General features: G+C 41.9%; 1 protein-coding gene across 3 annotated transcripts in view; it reads left to right on the forward strand.

The window, feature by feature from the left end:
• MYH10 (myosin heavy chain 10) overlaps positions 1-12,107 on the forward strand; it is a 147,753-nt gene that overhangs the window by 75,407 nt on the left and 60,239 nt on the right. For all 3 annotated transcript variants that reach the window (XM_037164952.2, XM_037164953.2, XM_037164954.2), the window contains exons 9-13: positions 836-979; positions 1,224-1,319; positions 6,460-6,578; positions 7,201-7,353; positions 11,427-11,600. In XM_037164952.2, the coding sequence (XP_037020847.2) occupies positions 836-979; positions 1,224-1,319; positions 6,460-6,578; positions 7,201-7,353; positions 11,427-11,600 (686 nt within the window). The remainder of the gene's footprint in view (positions 1-835; positions 980-1,223; positions 1,320-6,459; positions 6,579-7,200; positions 7,354-11,426; positions 11,601-12,107) is intronic.

The following is a 12,107-nucleotide window of genomic DNA, read 5'->3' on the forward strand; positions in this document are numbered from 1 at the left end:
TTAATAAAATGTGATGTTGATAAGAATTAAGGGCCAGGATGATCAGAAATTATCTGTAGGTGAGCATTACAAAGAAAGCTGTGAGCATGGGATAACATCCATTACAGGGATTAAATAGCCCTGTCTATTTTGACCCCTCCCGAGAAACATCCTTCTGCTCTCAAGGAAACGTGTTTATCAAAAGATTAAGTTTTCTCTAACCTGTGGTCCCTAAAGTACAAGTAGGCAATGGGGGTATCCATTATAATATTCTGTCATAGTATTATACAAGTCGTATGTTGCACATCGTGCAAAAGCAGATTTGCCGCTGACTGGCTGGGAGAGCTGGTTTCAGGGCTTTGGCCGGGCGTGCCTGGCTCATCCCTCTGTATCTGCGACCTTGTCTTACATCCACCTAATCTTCATGTTGATCCTGTATTGTTTGCTATTAATTACATGCTAAAATAAGAATAAGGAATATGGATTAAAAGCTTTGTAAAATACATATTTAAATCTGAAAACAATAAGGTTTTAGTTTTCTGGAAAAGCTACATCCTTTGCCACTATCTGATTTCAAATACAGTATTATATAAACCACCGTCCCCCAAACTCTAGTTGAGATGTTTGCAGTTTACATTATTATTTTCTGGTCCTGATACAGATGATGGAAAACTGTGTGTGTTTATTTACCACGAATATCTAAAGAAAGAGAAAGTGCGGGGGTAGGAAGGACGTGGGGGCGACGGCAGGGTGGTGAGCTCCTGTTCTCCGGGGCTGCCAGTGCCGCCTGGGGGTGGGCATGCTTCAGCCTGCTGTTGAGTATTTACCTATTGTATTCCATTCTATTTTCTTTTAGCCGATTTGCTTCTTGAAGGATTCAATAACTACAGATTTCTCTCCAATGGTTATATTCCCATTCCGGGACAGCAAGACAAAGATAACTTTCAGGAGACAATGGAAGCAATGCATATAATGGGCTTCTCTCATGAAGAGATTCTGTGTATGTGGGATTTCTCTTAAGATTCTGATACTCATTTACTCATTTAAATAAGACCTAAATTGGGGGTAAATAACCTAAACTAGAAAAGGATTGCATAACTGAGAACTGCCTGTAATTTTATGAAATCCTGAGGCATATCTCACTGAAAAGTTTTGTACAGCTAATTTTTAGTCAATAAATTAGAATGTGTCTCTGCTGTATGTTGATGCAATATTTTTATTAGTTTTTTTTCTTTTTAATAAAGCAATGCTTAAAGTAGTATCTTCAGTCCTTCAGTTTGGAAATATTTCTTTCAAAAAGGAGCGAAACACTGATCAAGCTTCCATGCCAGAAAATACAGGTAAACTGATGACTGATGATTTTGTATTTCTTTTTTTATTATATTTTATTGATTATGCTGTTACAGTTGTCCCAATCTTTCCCCCTTAATCCCCTCTACCCACCACCGCCCACTTCCTGAGGCAATGCCCCCAGCCTTGGTCATGTTCATGAGACATGCCTGTGAGTTCTTTGGCTGCTCCATTTCCCCTGTAACTACCTATTTGTACTTCTTAATACCCTTAATTCTCACCCATTCTCCCCTTCCTACCCCCCCATCTCTTTATCTTTAACATTTACATTTTAATTATGCTGTGTCTGCATGGGCCTCTTTGTATGCATCTTGTTTGCGACTCTCTGCTTCCTGGACTTGCATGTCTATTTCCTTCACCGAATCAGGGAAGTTTTTCTTCATAATTTTTTCAAATAGATTTCCAAATTCTCGTTGCTCTTTCTCTTCTCTTTCTGGTACCCCTATGATGTGAATGTTGGATTGCTTAATGTCGTCCCATAGGCTGCTTACACTATCTTTGTTTTTCAGATTCTCTTTTTTCTGTTGTTCTGGATGGTTGTTTTTTGTTTTCCTTATGTTCCAAATCATTGATTTGATTCTCAGCTTCATCCACTCTACTGTTGTTTCCCTATAAATTTTTCATTATTTCAATTAGTGCATCCTTTGTTTCTGACTGGATCTTTTTTATGCTGTTGAGGTCCTCACTAAGTTCCTCGGGCATCCTTGTAACCAGTGTTTTGAACTCTGCATCTGATAGATTGATTATCTCTATTTAGTTTAGCTCTTTTTCTGGAGTTTTGATCTATTCTTTCATTTGGGCCATGTTTCTTCGTCCCTTCATTTTGGCATCCTCCCTGTGTAATAGATAGATCTGCTTTGACTCCGTGTCTTGGCGGTGTGGCCTAAAGTAGTAAGTGTCCTGTAGGGTCCAGTGGCACAGCCTCCCCCATCACCCAAGATGGTTACTTGAGGTGCATTCTTCACGTGGGCTGAGTACACCCTCTTCTTATAGTTGAGCCTTGCTTGCTGTTGGCGTATCAATGGGAGGGGTTTACCCAGGACAGTCAGCTATAAGGATTGGCTGTGACCACTGTCCACCAACCTCCACCCTCTGTGGAGGATCAGCTGTGCTGGGGCAGGGTGGTGGTGCTCTGACGTGGTCTGTAGCTGTCCACTGGGTGTGCTGGCCCTGGGGTTTTCTGGGGGGTGCAAGCCGAGATCAGCTGCCACCTGAATTTTGCCCAGGGCCATCCTGCCTGAGTTATAAAGCAATCTGAGATGGCTGCTACTTGTGCTGGGCTTGGAGATTTCCAGGTGTAGCCAAGCTGTGAATCTAGGCAGCTAGTTCCGGGCCGGCGGCTCTTACCTGGAGGCCAGCTGCTGCTTGTTTGAGAGGATTTAGGAAGCTGTGAAACATGAGCCAAGACCAGCCATTCATAAGGAAAAGCAGCTTAGGTGGGTCCATAACTTGGGTGAGGAAGAGCCTCTGGGGATTTCCAAGGTGGGTCACACAGTGTTAACCAGGTGGATGGAATCTTACGTAAGGTACCTGTCTGCCAGCTCTTTGTGGGGATGGCCCTGGAAAGGGACAATGATGAGATCTTATGTTTGTAGTTAGATGGTTTGTTGTTCTGTTCTCCCACAATATGTTTCAGTGCAAACATACAATACACTCCTGAAGCATTTCCACAAGGCTGCGAGCCTGCGAAACGGCCAATCTGATGTCATAAATGAGGGAAGAGGGAACGTGCAGGACAAAACGTGGTGCCGGAGGCTGTGCCGAAGCACTGGGGAGCATTAGGAATTGGTGGACAGGAGGAGACGAGAGCTGCGGCTACTGAGTTCTGACTGGTTTTACCTTGGAACAGAGGCCCAGTCTTTGTCTCTTGTGGCTTTGACACTTTTGAAGAATGCCAGCCAGTTATCAATAGTTTGAAAAGTGTTCCTGCTTTTGGGTTTGTTTGATGTTTCTTCCTGATTAAATTCAGGTTACGCACTTGATATGAATATCACAGAAGTAATTCTGTGTCCTTCTTGACACATTGTATCAGGAGGCTATGTCAATTTGCCTCATTTTGGGGATGTTAACTTTATCGCTTGGCTAAGGTAGAGTCTGCTAGGTTTCTCCCCTATCAGATTACTATTTCCCCTGTGTAACAAGCACTTGGGAGAGGAGGGAGGGAGACACTTTTTGACCTACTAGTTAGAGCACAGGTGTCAAACACGAAGCCCGAGGGTTGGATCCAGCCTCCACCTTGTTTTATCCGGCCTGGCACCTTGTTTCTACCTGGCAGCGCCAAGCTCCTTGCCCCTAGTTAAGGAGTAGTTACACTTATACAGCCCTAAAATTGTATTAGGCCCTTTGAAGGCAGCCTCAAGGCTGATGTGGCCCCAGGTGAAAACGAATTTGACACCCCTGACTTACAGCATCCATTTATGATTCTTACCTGAAACAGTATTGCTTGTGGTATATGTGGAGTGATAACTTTCTATTTACATCATTCTTTTATAGTTATTCCCTGGAATTCTACTGTAAGGAAGAGCTTTCACTTATTTATTTATTTAATTATTTATATTAGTATAGACACATGGACTCTAATTTAAACAATTCTATGGGTTTGCAATTCATTTTATAGTTATTTATTTTACCTTGTCCTAGATTTGGTCATTAGAAGTTAGAACCCCTTCAGGTTAGCTCTTAGGTTATTTTGACACAACTCTGTCACTTTTTTAGGTTTTTTTTTTTTTTTTTTTTTTTTTAAGATTTTTTTTTTTTTACAAGATTTTATTTATTTATCTTTAGAGGGGAAGGTGAGAAGGAGAGAGGGAGAGAAACATCAATGTATGGTTGCCTTTTGTGCGTCCCCCTGCTGGGAATTGGCCTGCAGGGAACCAGCCTGCAACCCAGGCATGTGCCCTGACTGGGAATCGAACCGCAATCGTGTGGTTTGCAGGCCCGCGCTCAATCCACTGAGCTACACCAGCCAGGGCTTACAACTCTGTCACTTTTTTAAAAAGCAGTTTCTTACTTTATGGCACCACAAAATGTTCCAGCCTCATCTTGTATTTTTCCACCCCCGGCCCTGGCATTGGCCTTTTCTCTCCTCACACTGAAGAATGGTGTTTCACTTCCAGGGTCTGGGTGCTGGTGGTGCGAGGGTCTCGTTTGTTTCTGGCTTCTCTCAGAGGACACACACATAGTCTCACAATCCTCTTGTCATTTTTGTGTGTATGTATATTAAAGACCGCAGACTTACACTGATCCAACACTAAAGGTTTACTCTAGCCATCTCCTGCGCTTTCTTTGAAACCCCTTTCTCTGACACCAAGAAATCTGGCTTCTCTACGATCTATTTGTTTACTTTCGTTCGATCCTAGAATACCCGTAAAGTAGCTTCATAATCACTGACATCTAACCCTCTGAAAAACAAACATGCTACTCAGTGCGCAGTATCTGTGCGGTTCTTTAGCATTAGAGTGTGTAGTCAAAACACTGCTGCACTCTTCTCGCTGCCTTCACATGTTTTCATTCATACTGTAGGTAGCGTCATTGATTTGTTCATTGCATTTTGTACCTCCCACTACCATCCTTTGTTTGCTTATTTTTTAGTATATGCGACATATAAATAATTCAAAAAGTCAGAACTACAGAAAAATGTGTAGTTCTCTTTTATTTTGTTTCCCCCAACCACCATCTTTTCCACTCTGTCCCCTCCCTCCACCCTTTCTGCCCTGTTTCCTCCTGCCCGTCAGAATCAGTCTCATTTGTTGCTGATTTATTCTTCCTTGAGCAGCACTTTTCAACCCTGCAGTAAGTGTTCAGCCCTCAAGGTGCCATCTCTCCATAAGATGAATAAGTTCCGACGTCTGTTTAAACATTTAGTCACATTTCTTTATGATAACATCATAAAGTCCAAGTGTACTTGCCATGGCCCAGATGACTAGTAAGTTTTCTGTTTCCTAGGCTTTAATTATTGTGTTTTATTTTACTTCTGGGACTTTTCCCCCTAAGCTTGGCTCTTTGAAGTAGTCAGTCTCAGTAAGAAGGAATAAGAGGTAGACAGAACATACATTGTGCCGAAAGATACGTGCTTCAGCATTTTAATGGCAAAAAGGGAGCTACCTTAAAATATCCAATAGAATGAAGTAAACCAAGATATAACCACACTGTGAAGTATATTTGTTAACTGTTAAAATGGCATTTATCATGATGCAAAGCAAAGGCGTATGGGCAATTTCCCTTTGGCACTTCATATTTTTTAACTTCCTGCCCAATACATATACGTGTGCATTCATACACTAACTAAAAGGAGCCAAGACCGTGCAGCTCAGGCAGAGCAGTCAGTGAGAGGCTGTGAGAAGAGTCCCAGAGCAGAGGAAGTGCTCGCTGAGGCCCAGCCCACCTGGTCCAGCCCGGCCCAGACAGGGCACCTGGTCAGGGGCCAACAGCTAGCCTGGACTAGGGCTTTGAAATAACTTGGGTAGGTTACGCTCATAATAAATATAATGCAAAGTATGCTTACCCTTGAGAATTTTATTGTTTTTTAACACTTAATTCAAAAGTAATTGTAATAATTTGTACACTCCTTGGACCTTGGCATATTAGACAGTGAACTTCTGGTGAGGCAGGTGCCCTAACGCTGATGAGAATCAACGGTAATGGAAGTCACAGCGATGTGCTGGGAGCTGCATGGATAGCCATGTATTCACATAATTACTTTTTCTAAAGCTTTTAGATTTCTTGCCTACTAAAATGTTATTAGGATCATTATGTGAGCATACCCAGTTATCTTAGTAACATGATGATTTCAACTGGAATCAACACCGTTTCTCTCATTCTGTGTGTTACCTTATGGGTTCTAAGACTTGGTGACCTGCATTATTAGCCATAATAAGTCATTGTTGGCTAACCATCTCTCACAGCCTAAAGTGAGTGTTATTCATCTGAAAGAATGAGGTGCTTTTTCATCAGACCTAAAACTTTCATGTAGTTTATTTCTTGACGTAAATTAACAATCATTAATTTTTATATTAAATTAAATTACATTGTATTGATTATGTAATTAATTGATTATTAAAGGTTTTTCAAGTGACTGTGACCAGATAATAATTAGGAGTCTAGTATTTAGGAGACTTTTTTACACTCTAGCTGCGCAGAAGCTCTGCCATCTTCTTGGGATGAACGTGATGGAGTTCACCCGGGCTATCCTTACGCCCCGGATCAAGGTCGGCCGAGACTATGTGCAGAAAGCCCAGACCAAAGAACAAGTATGCTTATCGTTAATTACTATGCATTTGTTTGAATGATTGGCCTGTAACAAACTGAATCAGTTAACTCTGTATGGTGTGGACGTTTCTTGGTACTAACTGAATTTTTTTTTCTCACATATTTTTGTTTTTTGTTTTTTTAGAAAAATTTTAAAGCTGACTTTTTTTTATTAAAGGAAATTTGAGATACCACCTTGAGTTTTCCCCAGGTAGACAGATTTTCCAGGGGAACAAAACTGTATACTTCTGGAGCCCACCCAGCAGGGAGGATCCTGCCCCCGTCCCTGCTTGGGCGGCGCAGCCTCAGGAACAGGAGTGGGGTTCGCCGTTTCCTGGCGGACTCCTGTAAGACTCCAAGCAGATGTGCTGCACAGAACCCCAGGGACAGGGGGAGGGGCTTATTTTCCGTGGGCATCTTCACCCTTCCTTTAAATTCATAATCTCTAGTTTACATTTAATTGTACTGACACCCTTTATTGGTGTGTAAAATTGAGCTATGATTAAGCACTTAATTGCTATTTCAATTTTTTGAGTGCTGTAGAACATTAAACTCCATATAACAGCCATTAATGCTTTGTTGAGATCATTTTCAGAATAAAAGGTTGGTGTTGTGTAATTATAGGCAGATTTTGCAGTAGAAGCTTTGGCAAAAGCTACCTATGAGCGGCTCTTTCGCTGGCTTGTTCACCGTATCAATAAAGCTCTGGATAGGACCAAACGCCAGGGAGCATCTTTCATTGGAATCCTGGATATTGCTGGATTTGAAATTTTTGAGGTATGTCTCTTCCCTCCTGCTCTTCCTTCGGCTTATTCTTATAACAGCTATTAATTAAGGTTCACTGTGTACATTCACTGTGCTGTGCCAGGCACTGGGGATTAACGGTGGACAAGCAGGTATAGTCCCTGCCATTCTAGGAGAGAGTCAAACAGTGAATGAGAAATAATCATTAAATTCTCAGAACTGTAAATAATGAAGTGGAGGGGGTGCTGTGACAGGAAAATTGGGGGGACCCACCTTGGACGGCTGAGTTATGGGAGGTGTCTCTCCAGTGGGGACATGAAGCGTGCTTGAAGGAGGAGACGCCCCAGCCTCTGCAGTTTTCTAGGCAGCAGTCCTGTCTGGGAGAGAATCTGTCAAATGTTAGAGATTTCTAGAAAGCCAGTGTGACTAGTTGTAGCTGACCAAAGGGAACTGTAGTGTGGTATGGGGCAAAAGCAGAAGTATGGAGACCACTGAGGCCATTGGCCATTCATTGTAGCAGACTGGGGCGGGGGGTGGCGCTGGCTCAGGAGTCAGGAGGGGGCAGGTGAGATGGGGAAGTGAGGTGAGGTCGTGATCTCTGTTTTGAAGATAAAACCACAGGATGTGATGATGGGTTTCAGTGTATTTTATTATTGGTCTGACTAGATTTTTCCAAACATTTACTCACCATCAATCCATCAAAAGCTTGTACAATAGCTATATACCTGCAAAGAAAAGTTGATAAAATTTTGGTCTCATAAATATATCTTTACCTCTCCTTTAATAGGCTGACTGTATATATACATAAGGAACAAATAATAAATTAAGTACTCCTTGGGATCACTGTGCTAGTTTGACTATTCGGTATGGAATTGCTTTTCTAAGTCTATTTTTAGAAATTGGTAGTGTTACTGGTATAAGCAGTTTTGTCTGAAACTGCAGCTGCCGCAATAAGAAATGGCTTTAATCTGTACTGATTTGTAAACAATTTGAGCAATCATGAAAGGTGGCTGGGTAAATGGGCAGAGTTCACAGGGAAGAAAACAGAAATGTCCATAACTTAGATATTTCATTGCCTTTCTATATATAAACAACCAGAAAATACAACGAATGGAAAGAATCCTATTTCCAGCTGGAATACAAACAGATGAAATATATAAGAATAAATTTCAGAGGACTCGCGCCAAGATGGAGGCATAGGTGGATGTGCCGTGCCTTCTCACACAACCAAGTTTAGAGACAACTAAATATTAGCAACAGAAAACACAGCCAGAACACGGAAAATTAAACTTTTCAGAAGTCCGTTAACAACAAATTCTTCAGCCTGACCAGTAAGGGGCGAAACCAGCGGCTGGTGAGGGGTTGCACAGGAAATCTCGGTCAGACGGACTCAGGCGCGGAATCCAGGCGGAACCTGCAGGGTTGGACCTAGTGAGCAACCGAGCGAGCCACCAGGCGAGCGACCGCGGAGGAGACAGCGGGGAAGCGGTGCTGCGTATTGACTGTGGTCGCCCATTTGTGCACGAGCGGACAGGAGAGGGAGTGGGCGGTTGGACCAGGCCGGCGGGTCCCCACAGCAAGCAGCAGTGGAGGGCGCAGCCATTTCCCCACTCTGACCACGCCCCCACATACAACCTCACAACCCAGCGACCTGGGAGGCCAAGGCACCGCTTCTCACACTTAAAGGGCCAGAACAGACCAAAAATGTCGCAAGATCTCAAAGCCTCAGAGCCCATAGATCTAAGCAATCAAGAAATAGCAAAACTCTCAGACGCACAGTTTAAAACACTGGTCATCAGGATCCTCACAGAACTGGATGATTATAGCCACAAATTAGACAAATATATGAAGGCGAAACTAATTGAAATGAATGGAATTGCACAGGACACCAATAGCAATGAAAAGGAAACTGGGACTCAAATCAATGCAGTGGACCAGAAGAAAGCAAATAATGGCCAAACAGAAAAGAGTCAGGAAGCAAGAATTCAAAGAAATGAGGAGAGTCTTAGGAACCTCCAGGACATCTTTAAACGCTCCAACATCTGAGTTATAGGGGTACCAGAAGGGGAAGAGGAACAGCCACAAGTGGAAAACTTATTTGAACAAATAATAAAGGAGAATTTCCCCAATCTGACAAAGGAAATAGACTTCCAGGAAATCCAGGAAGCTCAGAGAATCCCAAAGAAGTTGGACCCAAGAAGGAACACACCAAGGCACATCATCATTACATTAGCCAAGATTAAAATGAAGGAGAGAATCCTAGAAGCAGCAAGAGCTAAGGGGACAGTCACCTACAAAGGAGTCCCCATCAGACTATCAGCAGATTTCTCAAAGAGACCTTCCAGGCAAGAAGGGGCTGGAAAGAGGTATTCCAAGTCATGAAATCCAAAGACCTACAACCAAGATTGCTCTATCCAGCAAAACTTTCATTTAGAATGGAAGGACAGATAAGGTGCTTCTCAGATAAGGTCAAATTCAAGGAGTTCATCATCACCAAGCCCTTATTATATGAAATGTTAAAGGGACTTATCTAAGAAAAAGAAGTTAAAGAAACATGAACAGTGAAAGGACAGCAAACTCACAGTTATTAACAATTACAACTAAAACAAAAGCAAACTAAGAGGACAGCTAGATCAGGAGCAGAACCATAGAAATGAAGATCACATGGAGGGTTAGCCACAGGGGAGTGGGAGGAGGAGAAGGGGAGAGAAGGTACAGAAAATAAGTAGCATAGATGGTAGGTAGAAAATAGGGGGAGGGCAAGAATAGTAGGGGAAATACAGAATCTAAAGAACTTGAGACATGTGGACAAACTAAAAGGGGGGATGGTGGGGGAGAGGTGTACAGGGTGAAGGGGAATGAAGGGGGAAATAGAACAACCAATGCATAATCAAAATAATTTTAAAAGTATGGATTTGACACATAAATATATAAACAGTAGAAAAATGTGTGTTGATGCTAGACAGGCACGGTTGCTTATTGATTATTATTCATCACAGGAAAGGAATAGAAAAAGCCTAAATGCCCACCTTTAGGAGGTTGGTTCAGTCACTTATGAGATACCCATAATACTGAGCACTAGGCACTCGTTATAAAGAATGGGGTAGCTTAACTTACTGATATGGAATAACTCCAAATACACTGCTAAGTTATAAAATAAGACAACACACATTTATAAGTGCATAGAACATTTCTGGAAGGGTCACAAGAAACAAGTGACAGTGCTGGACTCTAGGGAGATGATGAGGCAGTGCAATTCTTTGTACGGTTTTAATTTTATACCATGCATCATCCATTTAAAAATTGATTATTTTAGTTGGTAGCTTAAATATGGAAGAAAATAGAAATTTATTTTTAAAAAATACTACCACACATAGCAGGCTAGACAGAGAGAAAAGGCAGAGCAAAAACCCGTTCACATAAACATGAATAAGCACAATTGGCAATCCGCAAATATTTCTGTGCTTCACTAGAAATACTGGGTTTGAGTAAGCAAACACCACCCCAGCCTTGCTGGCATGACCTCATTCCAAAATAGTGAGTGTAACACCTCTGTGGGGGTAGAAGACCGGAATGCCTTCTCAGACTGTAAATTATTCCTCGGAGACTGATTATACCTGCCCTGATTAAGGATCACTCTTCATAATGAAAAAGGTTATTAATGGGCATATGCTATTGTGTGAATAGTGTGAAGGCAGGAAAACAGGTTAAGTACTTCTAATATAGAAGGTGATTGTTTTAAGAATATTGTACCTATCGATTCATCCATTGTCCATTTATCCCATTTATAGCACAATAGAAAAATGGGCAGAGTTCACAGAGAAGGAAACAGAAATGTCTATAACTTATGAAAAGATGCTCAAGTTCACTTCATAAGAGCAATGCACTGTCACTTTTGACACTGGCAAAGGTCAAACACTTGGGTGTGTGTGTGATGGGGAGATTGAGAAAGACCCCCCCCCTCAGTTTAGTCACTGTCATTAGATAGAAGCAATAATGTAGATGATACCTAATTAGCTTCTAATGAGTTTTTTGATAACTAGGTGACTATTCCTGTTTTTCCTTCCCCTCCCCATGTTTGGAAAATCATTCTTTCAACATTGTAGCTGAACTCCTTTGAACAACTTTGTATCAACTACACCAACGAGAAGCTGCAGCAGCTGTTCAACCACACCATGTTCATCCTGGAGCAGGAGGAGTACCAGCGTGAAGGCATCGAGTGGAACTTCATCGATTTTGGCCTCGATCTGCAGCCGTGCATTGACCTGATAGAGAGACCCGTAAGAGTATTTACTTGTTATTTGGCTTTCAGTTACTCTGCAGGCAGGGCCTTGAGTTTTTTCTTGGCATAATCTGAGACAAATTACCCTTCTAATCAGCATTAATTTTCTAATCTAAATTTCCCTGGAAGGTGATACTTTGATAAAATACCTATTTAAAAAGTAAGTAACATGCCCATACGAACCTTCTTTGGCTCTCTTTTCTTGCAGCCTTATTCTTTTGCTTGTGCGTGTGAATATATTGGCTAATGTACCCTGGGTCTTCACAGACTGCAGATACCATGGAGGTGGTAGCGGTCACATTTGCCTTCAACCCTCAGCACCTGTCAGAGGGCGTGGGGCTCCACCTGGTTCACTTCCCGGGCAATGTGGGGAGACTTCGTTTAGCCAAAACTAAGACATGGCATGTGAATCCATTTTTTAGGTAACTAAAACCTATCCTTGTAGTACAGAGATATTCTCTTTTGGAAAATAGTTTATTTTTTTTTTAATTTAAAAATTACTTTT

This window comes from Artibeus jamaicensis, unplaced genomic scaffold (assembly GCF_021234435.1).
Source record: "Artibeus jamaicensis isolate MK-2021 breed Jamaican fruit bat unplaced genomic scaffold, CSHL_Jam_final contig_781, whole genome shotgun sequence".
Classification (NCBI taxonomy): domain Eukaryota; kingdom Metazoa; phylum Chordata; class Mammalia; order Chiroptera; family Phyllostomidae; genus Artibeus; species Artibeus jamaicensis.